The 18,045-nt window shown below is 35.9% G+C and overlaps 1 protein-coding gene across 1 annotated transcript in view; it reads left to right on the forward strand.

The window, feature by feature from the left end:
- Window positions 1–18,045, forward strand: part of ADAM23 (ADAM metallopeptidase domain 23) — an 82,721-nt gene that overhangs the window by 13,892 nt on the left and 50,784 nt on the right. Inside the window, 3 exon segments of the mRNA XM_075153445.1 lie at window positions 11,787–11,850; window positions 16,898–16,980; window positions 17,709–17,772. Coding sequence (XP_075009546.1) covers window positions 11,787–11,850; window positions 16,898–16,980; window positions 17,709–17,772 — 211 coding nt within the window.

An 18,045-nucleotide genomic window follows, 5' to 3' on the forward strand; every position in this document is an offset into this window, starting at 1 on the left:
TTCCCACACCTGTTCCACCCTGATTCACCTTCCCTACCTTTGGCACTTCCTCTGAATATCCCGTAAAAATGTTTGCACATTTCCACAAGCCCCTGCAGCAATCCTGTAATAAATTTGTTCTTTCCCAGGAGACCTATGAAGACTTTGTTTACCACTTCTTATCTGTTCTAAAGTTCTCGTTGAACCTCTTCAAGGCCATGCCTCAGTAGCTCCTTCCATGGCCGTCAGTCTGTGACCTAGCAGAGATAGTAACAAAGACCAGAACTCTTATCTCCTGTTCGTTAGGGTTTGTGTGTCTGCGTGTTGGTTGCTTTTCCTTACACTGAATGGCTGTTAACCAAATACCATCACAAACCTGACAGCTTTACATTCCCCATATCCTTGCGATGTTACCCATTGTCCAGCCCTGCTGTTTGTCCTTGCTTGTTTATAACAACAAATGGTCCATAAAGAAAGTAAATGTACATATTTTTTCCAACTGTGGTTGCTTTATCAGCAATCAAGAAATGCAATGTCTTTCACTTCAAAAAGAGAGAGGGAGATCACTTGCTGTGCACCTTATGCAAAGAAGTTCTGCTCTTGGGGTATCAAGAATTTTCTTACTGGCTATATGTAAGGTGCAGGGTGTTCAGATGCCTTACTGGTATCCCTGCCGTTTTGCCTCTTTATACATTAGGTCTTCTCCTACCTTCCTAAGTGGTTTTTGACTCATAAACGTTTGATTCCTTACCTAGTTCTGCTCCAGAAAATAATGACTTCAAAAATCTGTCCTACTTTTTGACCTGACATAAGACTCTAAAACCGTAAGTCATAAAACTTGTAACATCATAAATTGTAAATACCCATAGACAACGACTTGAAAAAGACCCATTCTTGTATCTCAGTTACATTTATATTTTCAGCAAAATGCTGCCTTTTGTTACTGTATTGGATTACAGTGAATTTTAGTTGGCACACTGCTTTAGTCAGAAGGAAGGGCAGAAGTACAGGGCCACAGACTTGAGCTGTTATGTGCTATTGGCCAAAATAATCCAGTTGCATGTGGAATACATATTCAAAATACAGAATACCCTTGAATATGTGAATATATATTTGTATCAGTTACTCTAAGGTGAGTTAATATCACCTACTCTGTGTGTGTATTCTGTGTCTTTTGGTTTTGTCCCTGCCTTTTTTAGGAAAGTTCTTGAGTATATAAAGCTAAAATCAGAGGATAATTGTTGCCTACAAAGAGGTTCTAGTTTCAAGTTTTCTTTACCTTTGTTGGAATCTGTGCGGTTGCCTACCTTCTATGTTCCAGCTGCTCTTTTTTTCACAGCAAGTGTTATAACTAGGAGGTGAAGAAAATTGGATATTCACTTCCATTAATAACTGTCAAGATTTTGTAAGAAGAACAGGTGGCAATCTGAAAGTTTCTGGAGCATGTTAATATAAATTTTTACTTGATGTTTTCTATATTGCTATAGCGCAACGGCACAAACATCTTGAAGGAAATGTAAGCCCATCAAACCTCTTGAATCCAGTGTGCAGAGACAATTCAAATATAAGATTTGTATGGAGTTTGAATGGGTAATCAACTTTTCAGTTGCACAAGGCCTACAGGTGTTAAAACAGATGAAATATAATTTGTTATCTTGAAGGGCATTGTTGGCAGCTTTTTCTGACAAGAATACTCAGGAAAAAAAATTAGTTTTGAACTGTGTAACAAGGTGGGCTACTTTGAAGTTTCAGACATCTTGCCCGTCGTTACACTTAAATGTTTGACCAATTTTAGGCTGTCAGTGTGATGTCATTTATGACAATGCATAATAATTGCAGATATGTGGATTATGGAAATAATTTGATGCAAAAAGTAATACTTTTTCTAATCTGTAATGGATTAAATAATGTTTTTAGTTAATGCTCTTAGTACAAAAATGAAACATTATAGGGTACTAGTGGGGTAACGATTAATCCCATTCGAAAAGTTAGACTTTTTATAATTCAGCTATGATTGTCTGCCCAAACTCGATAAATTCCCTATGCAACAAGTAACATGTAGCATTGTCTTAAAACCCAATTTATATAAAAAGCCTTTGAAAGTGTTCATTAATTTCAGTAATTTCATTCATATTTTTGTCCTCAAACAATACTGTCAATTAATTTGTTGTACCAATGTATTTGAGTAATCAGTGATCCCAGTATATCTGAACAGTTTCTTATTTTTTCATTTATGTATTATATACATAAACAAATGTCTGTGAGGTGCTAACAAATTACTTTTTAATGATCTCTTTTCCACCAACATGTAAAAGATTTTTAAGTTGCTGTTCTTCTGTTGAAGGGCAAGTGTTTCTGCGGGTAACTCTTATGTCCTGTTTAAAGCTGGCAGTCTTCATGTTCCAGTGCAGTACTAAAACACATTACAGAAAAATACTACCAAAAGCAATGAATTAAAAATGTCTACTTGCTGGTTTTTTAGTGATGAGGGAAGTTGGCTGTTGTCTGGCAGTTTTCAGCCAATGGTCTAGCACCAGTCTCTAAATAAAGTAGTCTCCTCCAGCACTGGGGGCTGGGGCCATGCTAGAGCCTTCCCCCACTGGGACTGTGGTGGCTGAGGCACATACAAGGAATGGGAAATTAGGTACTTGAGCTGGACAGAAAAAGAAGGTAAAAACCAAAGACAATAACTTCTCTCCCTTCTTACTGAAAACTTGTCTCAAAATTTAGGATTTTGGGGGAAGGGGAAAGAAATCGCCAAAACCAGCCTGTATTTTTCAGCTTTTCTTTCTTTTGCCTAGAGAAGTCCACTCTCCCAGGAAAATCCATTTCCAGGAAAATGGATTTTGTTTTCAATGAAGACATCATATGAAAAAAATCTGGCATCTTTGGAATGAACTGAAAAAAAAAAGCCCCCACCACATTTGACTGTAACATGACTTAAATATTTGAGACATTAAAATATGGTGACTCTTGTGAGCAGTCAGTCTCTTATGTGAAATGCAGCATTACAGCCAACATATTACAGCCAATTTTATCCATCAGTTTAAAGCTTATAGCTGTTTGTAGTCTTTGTGGTGTATGTTTCTGTAGGGCTGAATTTAACTTGAGAATAGTCTTAGAGGAGATTACATTGTTAGCATAATTTAAAAGAACAGTAGGGCAGTAACTGGATTATTTGAGAATCTATTTGATTCTTGTTTTTTTTCTCAAAATTCTTTTTTAATGGAAATGGGAAAACTAGTCACAGTTTTCCAGAAGGAAACTTCAAATACTTATAACATTTTCTTAAATAAAAACTTAAACATTTAGGGTACTAAGTGGATCCTATAAGGTATACAAGCTGTGTAAATGAAATATTACTTTGGCAAGTTTAGTCTGCTTTTTAAAATTTGTTACAGATGAGATGCAAAGAACTCGATGTTAGGATTTTACAACAATGCGTATGTACTCCTGTGAGTAAGTGCAGTCTTGAGTGTCTCAGCTGTAGATAACGGAGCGTTACTGCCTCATTTGCTACTCCCAGAACTGGAGGCAACCTATTAAAAGTTATCATTTGCCTCAGTGAGCATTTCACATGCAAAAAGACTTAGAGACAGATACTAAAACCTCTCCATATTTTTCAAGACATATTAATGTGTGAAAAAGGCTTTCTTCTGTCATTTTAAAAATTATAAAAACCTGATGGTGTGAAGAAGCTTCCTTTTCAGTTACAGTGTTCAGCCATAAATTAGAAGCATTAATTATAAGCAATATTTCAGTTATTCTGTCTTCTCCAGTATTTTGTTTCTGTAATTTCAAATGTTTAGTACAGTTCTCTTCAGGTATTCTTTTCCATCCTGTCACTAAGGTTATGATAAAAATGTGTATTTTATAATATGTATGCACGCGCATTTATATGTTCACTAATGCGCACTGTCTAGTGTTTTACTCATTCACTCTTCCAGGAGTACATAGGAGGCAGCACCAATCCTGCCATTGACCAAGGGCTTGGACTCTTAGCTCAATGGCTCAAGTATTTCTCAGCAGTATTTCCAGCTCCCTGTCATCTACTTCTTTCATTCCTCCTAGATCAGTCTTTTTAATATTTTTTCTTTCTTGATCTCATTTTTCTTCATCTTCTCTTCAGCAAATATTTATCAAATAAAAAGTGTGTATGTGTGGTGTGTCTTGTTTCTATATATGTTTTATAGGGGAGAACTTATAACTGTAGCCATAGAAATTAATGTTGCAGTCCCTGACTTTCAAGCACTCAAGTTTGGATTCCCCTCTAGTAATTAAGTAATGTCCCTATGCCTGCTGTGCAATGCATGAGTAGAGTTGTGCTCTATAGAATGGCTATCAATAAAATAATTGACAGCAGAGCTTATTTCAACAAGACTATAAGAAACTCAGCATAGGCTAATTTTTTTGAAATTCCACTTTTTCTTTTTTCTTTTTTTTTTTTTTTGTGCTGATGTAAGAGCTCTTGGGATGTATATTCCTGCATGGGATCTGGGAGCCTCTGGGAAGAGGCATCTTAAAGAATTTGTAAACACAAACAAACAAAAACCCCAAACAAACAAACAAAAAAACCCCAAACCAAACCCAGAAACCTGAGAGGATGTTCTGTTTGTCTTTTAAAATGCAGACATTGGTGTTGTGAATGTTAGCCCTCGTGTCAGACCACTTGCATGTGGAGTCAAAAGACTTTATTCTGTGCACTCCTGATCCTGGATTTAATTAAGTGTGGATCTCTCACCCTTTTGAACAGGGTTTTGAATGCCTGTCAGCTGAGATGCGACCACAGCCATTGGTTTGGTGGATTGTTAGGGTCAACAAGCTCAGGGCAAGGCAAATACACACCTGGGGCAATATGACAATGCTATAAAATTCTGTGTGGCAGGATGAGGATGTTTATTGCCTCCTCCCATGTAACAACTACAGGTATCAAATATAGGAGGAGGTTTGAGAGGAGGTGCTTCTCACAAAAAAAATTAAAATGCAAATCTTCTTGTCAAGGATATTGTGCATTAAACTATTTACAGGAGTTAAAGGATTGGAAGAACTTACAGAAAAATCTACTGAGGGCCACTGAAAACAATTATACTAACTCTGGTTTATGAAATCCTAGTGTCACAGATCACTGGGTGCTGAGAAAACTCCCTGAAAAATTGCTACAATGTGTGCATTTGCTGTCAAACAACATGCTAAGCTGTTGTCTGACTTGATGCATCCTTTCTTAGGTTATGTTCTTACTCCTTGCTCACATGTTCCCACTGTAACATGGCAGTGGTGAAGAACTGTTATCTTCCTAATCTAGTAGATTTTTCAGTCTGTTTCTGAGATGGTCCAGTCTTGTCAATAGTGAGATCTTTATGCTGAAGTGAATTACTGGGATCTCAGATTCTGTTATAGTCAGGCTGAAATCTTTGCATTTGGAGCTAGTATAAAGCCTGTGTACGCTTGACGTGATTAATTAAGTTCATCAAACTAGCTCCTAAGAGCCTGTATCATTGAGTTTAACTTGATTCAATGACAGAGCTAAAGTTGTGCAATATAGTTCAACATGGAAGCATGGATTAAGGGAACCATAATAAACTTTGTTTGCTGGAGTACCAAAATGTATCTCTGATTCTGCTATAGTTGTTAATCTAATCTGAAGGTGGTCAAGTCAGCTCTCTAAGTATAAATACACTTATTTAACTAGTTTTAGTATTAGAAGTAAAATAAAATGAAGTAATAAAAAAACCATCACACCCACATCTGGTTGGATTTTTCCTTCATAGTAAGAGGTGGTTTAAATTGGAGTGTTATCATTAGATACAAAGTATCAGAACATGTGGAGCATTCAGTGAATTCTTTAAGAGGAGAAGAAACCCGAAAATCCGAGTTTCTTTTGTATATAAAAAAGTTTGCTTTAAATGAAGGAAGCTTTGGCGAATATAGTTACCATTGAATGAGACCGTTCTGGCAAAGAGAGACAGCAGCCCTCAACTTATACTACAGGTTAATAAAATTCTTACTGATAATTCAAAACTACCTGTTTTCCAAGCTGGTGATGGAAGAAAGGGATCAATTAAAATGCAATATTGAATGAACTTGAACAGTTGTTTAAATGAAATCTTTATTTTGTCAATTGCTTTTCTAGGAAAGTTCTGCCATAGCAAATTACATTGAGGCATTTTCCATGACACAGTACTCATATCTTTTGTAATATTGTCTAGTTGTTCATTTCTTCATATCTTTTTACATAGCACTTTTTAAAGTGGTATCGTCTTCAGTGCTATGGTAAAGGAAAATATGGCGGAAACCAAGCAACATACCGTTCTTAATATTCTGAAGAACTCTTCAAGCTCCTACTTTCAAAATGGTTGCTGAAGTAGCCATTAAAGTATAGCATGCTCCATTCTCAGATGGAGGGCTTCAGGACATAACTAGAGAAAGGATCGTGAAGAATTTGTTGTCTGAACTCCCTTCAGCTGACTCAGGGCTTCTTGCACTGCAGACTGATCCAGAAAAGAATCTGGAGCATTTTTGGCACCATTCTATACAACTTCAGAACATGCTTTCCTGTCAGTCTTATTTGAAGATCTTTCCCTATTTGAGGACCTCTTAAAAATACCTAAAATTTCACCTAAGTAATTTCAGTTTAATAAATTTGTTGTCAGGTCATCCTTTTCTCTACCTGAAAGACAAGCCAAACAAAAAGAAACAACAAGAGCAAGACCGTGCAAGAAGTGATTTTTAAATGAGTGTACTGTTTACTGTTACAGAATCATTATGGTATTAATAACAGAAGTGAGTGGGGACTTTCTTTGATTCCATAGTTATGAAAAAGTTAACCTGTATACCTGCATCATCAGTTGTTTCTTTTAATTGTTGTAAACACAGATGCTTGATCCACAGTATCACGTTTTGATTTTTAAGCTCCTTCAAGATAATATAAGAAAAAGTTGTGAAACCTTGCTGTGTTTTAAAAAATAAGAGTGAATATTTGCAGTATATTTATTCCTTGGAGACACCCTTGTCAGAGCAGCTTCAAAGACAACAGCCAAGTAGAGACTACTATAAATACATATTAGAAACGTAATAATAAATTCCTGTTAGAACAGTCAATTCAACAAAGCTTGTGGATATAATTGAAACTGGTAATAGAAACAAGGCTATAGATGGCTATTTCATTAGATGACAGAGTCTTTACAATCTAAAAAAATGCCGTAGCAAGGTCTCTATTTTTCACATCTTTATGTGCTGCTAAACTGTATCTGTCAAATGGACAAAAACATCTGATGCATGTTCTGTTAAGTAATTCAACTAAACTAGGTTGCTCAGACACTGGTACTGAACTTGAATAATTTCAGAATACTTAAAAAAAAAATATTGCTTGGTGGTAGGTTAGTATAAAGGTAATTTAAGAAGAAGGATAATTCAGCTGTAGTCCAATTTTCCGCAGGCTGCATACTAGGTTCCTGGAAGCTAACTTGGTTACTTGTGTATGAGGTATCTTTTGGTCATTTCATAGCCTTTATCTACCCAAATAAATTCTTTTCATCAGGATAGTTAGATGCCAGCTGAGGTAAGCCACTTTTCACACCATAGCTCTCCTGCTAATGAAGACAGCAGCAGTGAAATATGTGCCGGGGAAGTGGATGTGAGTTCTTCAGAAAGCATCTGCTTCTTGCTTTAACAGCTGGCCTGTGTCTTCAAAGGCAGCAACTACCGGGAATGGCATATCCCTTTGCTGCTTATTTTGCATCTCTCAGTGTAGCTCACATAGAAGAGCCGGTGATGCAGGACAGCTTAATAAAACAATTACCTAAGACAAACAAGGCAAGGTGGGAGGAACTATAGAAAAGGACAGAGCAGACTAAAATTTTTTTTTTCATGAGTTCATTCAGCATGGTGTAATTTGATGTGTTCATTGTAAGGCATCATACTAATGTGTCACTAGCCTAAATATGCTTTGTCTGATGTGATCATGACTTACACAATTGTTTCAATTAAAGTTTGCACTGTTTCTGGTGCTTATAATATTGAAAAAAAGTTTGCTGTACTGGATGCATTTCTGCTCAATCAAAATGTAAATGGATCAACTGACAGGTGACCAAACACAGTCCAGTGTAGATGAGGCACAAATATATTTTCTAAAATTCAGGGCTGCCTTTCAGAGGTAAAATTAGGTGTTCTGTAAATGATAATGAAGGAAGAAGAGTTATTTTGTGAGGTGGAGACCCCTACTTTATGCACGAGTTCTGTATCTCATTCCTCAGGCACTGGTACTTCTACAAGAACTCTTAATCAGTGTATTCCAGGCCTTTCTTTTTGATGCCACTCGCACAAAGGATCCCATCACACCTACTGGTGAAATTACAGTGCTCTTCTGTGTATCTGTCTTTCATGTTGGAAAAAATGTTTGAAAGTTATTTTGGTTAAGTGTTCTTTTCTTTTTTTCTTCCTTTTCCTTAAATAATTTCTCGTGTCTTTTGTCAGATTTGTCAGCATTAATAACAGATAAAAGTTTTGGTAGGGAAAATTTGCAGTAGCAGTTGTATGCCTATTTTTACAGCTGCTGTTATTTCTGGAACTTTAGCAAAACATAGAACAAACTCTGTCTTTTTCTTTGTGGCAGTAGTGGAACATTTTTGCTGAATTTTTCAATCCTAGGCTATTCTCTGCAATATCATATTTCAATACTAACCATTTATAAGCACAGTTATGGATGTGTTTGTACTGATTTTGCTATGAATATAGAGAACAGGACTGAGATTAGCTTTATTATAGAAGCAACTTGTTGTGTGTACTAGCAGAGCTCCGTTGGAAAATGCCTGCAAACATACTATCCCCTTCCCGTTCCCCCTTCTTACTCTGAATAAGATCATGGTTGTCTCAGATTAGCAGTATATATTGAGGGATTTCTGTATGGTTGAAGTAAGGTGTTCTTTAGGATGTTTGCTAGTGTAGACAGATACTTGAAATAAGAATATGTGATACAAGGTACCTGGCAAAAATCAGGTACCTGCCAAGGTAGAGGCATACAGTTTAAGGAAAAGCTGATTGATTTTTTTCAATGGCAAGTTCAAAATTCTTGCTGCCCTGTGGGAAATGTTAAGAGAAAAATGCCCTTGCAGTATGTTGGCGGTTATGTGTGACAAGCTTAAGAACATAATAATGATCAGAAACTATTGTTAAATACCCTGTTACAAGGTAGCATGAGAACAGGTTTGTGAAAGACAGTAGCCTTGTAATAGATTTTCTATTCCAACTTCTAGTGGCAGATACTGTGTTACATTTGGCAAAAGGGTGGTTCATAAATTAAAGATGCGTTTTGTTTACAGCATCGGATTTGGGAAGTATATAATGAATAGCAGGCTTCAATTTTCTTTGGAGGGAATTTGTTCAGTATGGAGAATTTCGTATCCAGTAGATCCCACAGGACAGTAGTGTTGGAAAGTCAGGAATGCAAAAAGCCGCTGTCTGCTGCATCCTTGCTTTATACTTGTAACATATATATAGGAGTATTCCATCATAAACATGTCATGTTAGGTATTTTATCATGTGGGACGCTGTATTTACTACCTGAATCAGGAATCCCTTTGCAGTTGGAAGTAATGAGAAGCTAAAGAATGGAAAAGGCTGGCAGATGAAGGAAACAACTGGGTTACAACAGAAGCTCAACCAAAATTGAAGAGAAGAGCAATGAACTCTGGAAAGATTCTGCAAAGGGTTGACTAAAGAAATTTTGAGCAGTTCTTATGTCATATGAAATGGGATAAATCTAAGAGACAAATGCTGTAATTAAACTACAGTTAGTTGTGAGTCAGTAGACACAGTGGGAAATCACCTACTGCAAGTCTTATGAGATGCCAAAAGCAGTAGATAGCACTGAAAGCAGTTCTGAGATCAGTTGTGTAAGGTTACTAGAAGAGGAGAAAAAAGGGGGTGTGAGAGTGTGAGCTTGATTGGGAAATGGAGAGATAAACGCTGATCCTGGAATTGGTTTAAGGAAACCAAACCAAGCAGAAGTGTCTGTAAAAATCGGAATCTGGTCAAGGCCCTTTCAAGTTGAGCATAGTTCCAGTGTTTAATCATGCTCAGTGATTTTTTTAAACTTGTATCTAATGAGAATTTTCCATTTTCCTACTTGTGTCAGTTACCTCTAGCCTTGTCTATACCATCCCATTAAGTACTGAGGATGGCAGTCCTTATGCTTCATAATAAGTATGAAAAATGCAAAGAAGAAAAGGACATTATCAACACTCTAAAGTTTAATTGCTTTGTACATGTAATCCTTTTTAGAAGCTTCAAACCTTGCCACATTGAAGAAGTGAATGTTTGCATTGTAGTCAAGCGCTTATGCTATTTATAAAGCATTTGTATTCTTTTGCAGAAAATTTATATCTTACGATGATACAAATAAAGTTAAAATGATTTTATGCAACTGAATTTATTTTTAAATCTGCACTTTAAAAATATACCTATTAAATATTGCTATCAAAATGAAAGTTAAGACAAGTGATGAGACTTCAGTAATTATTAATGGCTATTAGTGTTGGTTTTGCAGGCACAGAGTGCTCATAATGTGGTCTCTCAGTTCCATGAAAAAAGAGAGAGAACCACTGGTAACTGACTTCTGCAGGATCTTCTCTGATAAGTGTAGTGCCTGATAAATGTGGCATGAAGAATTGATTTGATGAGCCAGAGTTAAAGTGTTATCAGGATTGCTAATAGCCTAATCTGAGTTTGAGATATCCATTATCGTAAGTTGTTGTTAGTCATGAATTCCCATCAGAGCTATTTTGTCAGACCAGGCTTCCATAAAGATGATGGTTTTTATTCATAGCAACAATATTTTTGTTTTGATATATGTACCACCATCAGACCCTTTAATGAGTCTTTTATTTGGACGGGTACAGACTCCTAGAGGCTTGAAAAATGCTGAGAATTCTGGATCACACTAAGTAAAATGCTTGTCTTGCATATATGATGGGGCTGGGTAACATATTTAACTGCTTTGCTCTCCCTGGGCCGCTTGTTGCCACCCTGATTATAATGGGGTAAGAGGTGAATGGGGCATCGAAGTCACGATATGTACAGGCTAGCTAATCTTATTTTAAATATAAAGAAATTTGAACTGTAAATGATACAGTATGGGAAATTTTTATGCTTCGGAAATTTGTCTTGCCAGAGTTAGGAAAAAAATAAGAGTGAGAAAAGAATCTGAGAAGAAAAAGGGAAAGGAAGAAAAGGGGTCATATGGGGGGTGTGTGTAGGGTTTTTTTGGTATTTTTTTTTCTGTTTGTTTTGGGTTTTGTTTTTTTTTTTTTTTAGAACATTACTGTTTTTGGAAAAAATTGAGTATTTGCAGTTGTGAAAGTGAGGTACAGGTAAAGTATACACTCTTCAGAACAATCATGTATATATTTGTTCAGTCTTACATATACTCTGTTTAACTTTTGGATAAAATATAAAACTGTTTTGAAAACAATAGCGAACTAAACATACATTTTGTCGTGACAGTTACTGGCTGCAAACAAAGTTCTAAAGCCATGGGATTTTTTTTTGCATATTTAGAAGGCTGATAATCTACTTGTAAAGCTAAAATACAGGAGATTAGATTGCAGAATGAAATTCCCCTTCTGTAACATACACTGACTTCCAGTGTACCAGCAAACCATTCACTGGACAGAAGCTGCTTGATTTTTTAAGCTAATTTGCAAGGAAAGAAAAAATCGTTTGAAAATTCTAACAAAAAAACCCAAACCCACCCATAGCAGTAGAAAGAATACTCGGATTTTTCTCATCCTGATTTTTCCTTTCTTTGACAGTGACTTGTTATCTTCCAATTATATGGAGATTCACTATGAAGATGGAAAACCGAAGTTTTCTAAGGTATTGTGCTCTTAAAATGTGTCAGAAAGGTCTTTCTGAGGGAACAATGCCAATAAAATGTTAAAAAAAGAAAAAAAGTTTTGCAAGACTTAAAAACACCAGAAGCCTTTTTCCACATGTACAAGGTAACTGATCTCATCTTGTAAGGATACCTCAGTAGTACAAGAAGAATTGTACAGAAAAGGAAAGCTGTGTGTCGAGGTGAGGGATAGGCGGTGGTAGTAGTGAAGATGATCCAGATACTGCCAGAACAATTACATCTTCTAAAATGTAGGGGATGGAGACATTGAAGTCACCATCAGTATAGTCTTCATTAATTATTTACATGTCCTTAGCACAAAGTGCAAGGGGAAGGGATAATGGTAATGTAAGACATTCCAACAACCCAAAAAAACTTGCAGTGACTTTTCTTTGCAAGAATTATACAGTTGTGAAACAGAAAATGAAAGACTTAACTGAAACCTTAACCTTGGGAGTTATTACAAAACCATCATATTGCTTGACATCCAATTAATTACAGTAGTCAAACTAGCTCCCAAATTTAATTCAGTGCCATCGGCTATTGATCCAAAGACAAAGAGATTAAAGTTATGCAAGATAGTTCAGCCCTGAGTACGGGAACCAGATCAGTCTTTTTGTTTGTTGTAGTAACAAAATGAGGATTAGGTTCCTAGGAAGGTTATAAACTACATTTTCAGGGAATGACTTTTTTCATATTTGGTATGAATGCTGGAATATTTATTGAGAGCTTATTACGTGTGAAATATATCTCTATTTAGAGTGTAGGAAAGCAGGCATTCAAGTTGCATTTATGCCTTCAGCAATTCGGGACTGTTGTTTGTCCAGTTATTACATGTCTAGTTTATTATTTTACCCTTGTTACAGAGAATCTCAAATAAAACAATATATCGCAGATTAGGGCAAAATTAAAAAATTACATTGCAATATAATTGTTGCAATATACTGGTTTTTTTTCTTCCACTGAAGAAGAAAAAGTTTCATGTAACATACTAAGGAAGTTGTTTCATTAAGACTCAGTACTCTGCAGAATAGGCAAAAATGCTAAATGATGCAAGAAAACAATTCCCTCTGGCATTTAGACAAGCTCATGCAATTGTCAGCTGCAGCGCTAGCATTGAGCACTGCGGTTGCTGACTGGAGAATTATATTAGAACTTTAGACTCAGCAAATGTACTACCTTTGCATGCTGCAGTAACTTGATCCAAACTTCCTTGGGGATGTTTTCTGAACTGATTTATTTAGAAATAATAATAAAGCTCCTGAGGTCACATTAATCTGTAAAAGGCTTCATTATAAGTTCAGAAAATATAAACACAGTTTGTGTAGGAGATCAAATAAGGACTATATCCTGGTCTTTTGCAATATCTTACAATCGTTTTTAGACCTGAGTAAGTAAAAGATTGTTTTGTTTCCTCATGTGGATGTAAAGAAGTGAGATCTTGATGACAAGTATTGTCTTATTATAAGAGTGGAAACACTGAAAAACAAACAGCAATTTCTTTACTCGGAGGACTGTCTTTTAAAAAAAATTCTTGAAAAGCTACTTGTGTGAGAAAGATAATCAAGATTTAGTTGTTAAAGAGCACGGCTTATGCATTCTCACTGCTGGAAAGGTAAATATGTATTGATTGCTTTCTGTGTAGTACTTTGATTTAATTATGCACAATAGTCTGTTAGGTATTTCATTCAGAATCTGAATAACTCATTAAGTAAGATGCAAAAGGGAAATAATGCTGTGCATACTTAAACAAAGAGCATTTACATTTTTGGTACTTCCTTGAGTTATAATAATTGCAGAAGGAATGGGCCCAATATGCTTGTTGGAATTCAGATGACATATGACACCAGAATTAAGAATATATTGATGATGAATGGTACATTTTTCAAACAATGTGTGAAAGAGACAACCGCACTTAAGGTTTTTTCACAAAACTTTTTGAGCATACTTTTTATCTTTAGTTTAGCTGGGGTTATTATTGATGGATATTGAAGACCAACTGCTTAAATGAGGTAAATTAGTATAATTCAGTTTTCCTCATTTTAGCTTCTCTGACATATAGCAGCAGAATTTCTGGTATTTAACAGCTTCTAAATTCACTAGTCCTTTTTCTTTAGAAAAGTCAAAGTAATGCTTTAGACAGTCAAAGTAATGTTTCTTGGTTTCTTTCTAAACATTCATAGCTTGAACAGTTTATTAATGTTGCTCCTGATGCTTTGTTTCTGTTGATAGAAAATAAAAATACTGTTATTGTCTACTCGGTTAAAACATTTTTATGAAGCCAGTTTATTTTACCCTTAGTCACGATAAGTAGTTCTGTAAGCCTCTAACAGTCTAATCAATTTATTCCTCAGCGATTTATGGAATTTTAGGCATTAGTAATTCTGCTGTCCAGCAATAAGGACAGAATTAATTTCCGTATCAGAACAGAGATAAAAGATTTAGTAATTTGCCATGTGGCTGCCTATAGTATGTAATCCTAAAAATATGCTAAAGATTTTAGGTTTTTATACATATTTAGCTATTTACAATCAAATAATACAAAACTCTTGATAGGGCAGTAGAACTCTACTTCCATACATGGAGAAACTAAATCACACAGAGGAAAACTAGAACATACAGGGAAAAATGACAAATTGCGAAACTACAGAAAGTAAAAAAATTGGTGATTTAAAAAGGTCCTCATGAAATTATTTTAACACTAGTAATTCTTGTATGTGAGTAGATGATGCTTTGACAAAACAATTATTTCTGAATTTCTCATCTGATTCGTTTTTTTATTGTAGACTGCTGTTAAGACCTCCTCCTAGAAGCTTCCTAGCCTCTGGGGTACAGAATCATGCTTCCTCTTTCTGACTTCATAAATCTTTGGGTTTTCCACAAAATGAGACTGCTTTAGCTTGATTCATGTTGGGTGCTCTGACACAAAGTAGCCAGTAGCTTTGGAGATAGAGCACACTTTTAGAAGGAGGGGAGATGTGAGTTGACTCTCCTCAAGGTGACCTGGGAAATTGTTCATCAGTTGGGAAACCTCGGATGAGTGCCGTAGTTATTAGCCAGAGAGGGGCATTGGCATGTAATGGTCAACATTTTGAAAATAAAGCCACTGCAACTGTATTTTGTGAGGATCCATCTTGTCACTCTGTCTTAGGTGTGTTCTGAGCGTGCTTGAAGTTCTCTGCCCACTTTAAGGAGAACTTAGTCAGGAGCTAGTTGCTTCAGGAGAGGAGAGCTCAACTTAGCTCATTCTATGATGAAAAACCAGGCAGGTCCAGGGAACCTGCACTTTTAATTCAGAGGAAAGCGTGTAGCATTCACTAGAGTTTAGTTGGCATCTGAGCAAGGCTTTTCTGGATCAGAACTTTAAGATTTTAAGTATGTACCAATTCTTCTCTGTGGTATTTTGGTCTCCTGCTTTGTCCTGTTTCCCCCCATATATACACATATTACAACTTCCCTTATGTTCTTGTGGAGAAGTGGAAGACTATACACAGAGCTTCATTGCATGCCCATTTGGTAGCACATTTTGCACTAATTCTATGCAGCCTAATCCCTGCATCAGTTGACTCTTCAAATCTTGCATTGCAGCGTTCAGCAGTCTCCCTTACTTCATATTGTTAGGGTCTTTGAGAACTGAGGTTTTGGATTGCAGTTTTGGATGTAGTTTGCCTAATTTTGGGTTTTTTTTTAAAGTCTCTAACATTTAAACATACTTGTAGGTAATTTAAATGTTATTATTTTTTAAATAAAAGGCAGGACCTTGTATAAAACATGATTGCTGACTTCCTTAGAGAAACACAAAAATCCTGCCGTTTTTTGAATAATTCGGGTTTTGCATCTATTCGGAATTTTATGCAGTTAAAATCAAGAGTTGACTTTTAGTACCCTTTTGATATGTAAAAATGCAACTGTACACTTCAGTGTTGCTAAACTGGATTAACTTTCTGGGTCATTCATCAGAAGTGATATTGGTACCTACAGTCTAATGATGTAACATTTTAATTGATAAATTTTTAGTGAGACAAAATTGGTAGAATCCAGATCTAAGCCAAATACACGTGTCCTGGTTTCGGATGGAATAGAGTTAATTTTCTTCCTAGTAGCTGGTATAGTGCTGTGTTTTGGATTCAGTATGAGAATAATGTTGATAACACATTAATGTTTTAGTTGTTCCTAAGTAGTGTTTACACTGAGTCAAGGACTTTTCAGCATGCTCTGCCAGCACAAGAAGCTGGGAGGGGGCACAGCCAGGACAGCTGACCCAAACGGGCCAAAGGGGTATTCCATACCTTATGAGCATGTCATGCTCAGTATATAAGCTGGAGGGAGTTGGCCAGGGAGGCAGCGATCGCTCCTCGGGGACTGGCTGGGCATTGGTCATGGGGTGATGAGCAGTTGCATCGTGCATCACTTGCTTTGTATATTCTTTTTTAATTATTATTATTATTATTATTACTACTATTTTACTTTATTTCAATTATTAAACTGTTCTTATCTCAACCCGCGAGTTTTCTTACTTTTACTGTCCCGATTCTCTCACCCATCCCACCGGAGGTGGGGGGAGTGAGCGAACGGCTGTATGGTGTTTAGTTGATGGCTAGGGCTAAACCACGACAACATGCCAGGTGATTGATGAACACCGTATCACTTGTAATTTTAACAGACCTGGAAGGCATCAAGAAACAATTCAATGCTCATGTAACCTGCATTACATAACATTTTTACAGAATCAATTTACAGCAAAGAAATGCACTTAAAAAAAGATCAAGAATGCTGTGACTTCAACAAAAGAATAACCCATGTTAAGGCTTGAAGAATTACATAGATTAGTTTTTACTGGGCACAGTTTTTCTCTTATAAGCAATTAGGGCTAGTCAGCGGTATTTACTTTAGCAATCACTGCTTTCTCTGAAATTTTAGCTAATGCAAAGTGTTAGATCTTTTTTTGCCTTGGTTTTAAGCAACAGACATTAAATCAGGGTAATTTTGTGTGTGTGTAATTGTTTGTTTGTTTTTAAACATTATTAGGGTGGGGAGCATTGTTACTACCATGGAAATATCAGAGGTATTAAGGATTCCAAAGTTGCTCTTTCAACTTGTAATGGACTTCAGTAAGTGCACATTCTCATTTTTCAAACAAGGCTATTAACTACTTATTACTCTTGAATATTATCTCTTAATATGTGAGGGACTGAAACTCTACAGGCCCAGATGTTTTTAAACGCCAGTACCAGCTATGCCAAACTGCTAGCGTGTTTTTTTTTAGTATAATTGGGATTAAAGTCTTTGATGCTGTCTCATGAAACCTTTGAATATGGTAAGTGCAAATAAATATTTTACCAGATGACTTATTATGGTAAAGGATAAACAAGAATTGTACTTCAGCAGTTTGCATGCTCAGTATTCATGTATGATTCTGTCAGCCAATAGAAAAATCGATCTTTTGTTAGCTTGTACAAGGAAAAAATGTAAGAAATTAGTCCTTAGCAGGATTAGTTACTGTTAAGTGCAACTCAGCTGTTGATTATATTCTGCATGCTAATGTGTGTCTTAAGACTTCCTCTTTCCAAGGTCAAATCTTTACTCTTTTTGGTACTTTATCATTACATTGCCATTACATTCAGTGTTAGTTCATTAAAATGCACCCGATCTCTTAAAAAAAATTCTTAGCTTTAGCCACATGCGGTAGTAGTGAACATATATGGAATTTATTTTAATATTGATCATTAATAATGATTTTCAGCCCTAAGTTTGGTTTTGTCTCATAAAAAATCATATCCTGGAGTCAGATTAATTGCCATGTAATCCTAAATATCACTTCTTTTTCTCCATGTTCTAGTGGCATGTTTGAAGATAGTACTTATTTGTACTTGATAGAACCGATGGATCTGACCCACACTGCAGTAAGTTTATTTTTATCTAATTTATTTGGTTTGGGAAAGAAAGTGCTCAAGGAATAGCAAATAAAAGTATTAGAATAAATCAATAAATCAGTCTCTCTCATGCATTCATATAAAAACCAAAAGTATTTTAAAACACTTGATTGGAATTTATTTAAGGCAAGAAATGTGTAAGTATGAATTACCTAAGATTTTTCTCTGCTTTTCTTTGATCTTTCTTTTCCTAGTTATTGTTGATCATTTAGATGTTGGGAGTAGACTAAGACGACTGTTTCC

Source organism: Calonectris borealis, chromosome 6 (genome assembly GCF_964195595.1).
Source record: "Calonectris borealis chromosome 6, bCalBor7.hap1.2, whole genome shotgun sequence".
Taxonomy (NCBI): Eukaryota; Metazoa; Chordata; class Aves; order Procellariiformes; family Procellariidae; genus Calonectris; species Calonectris borealis.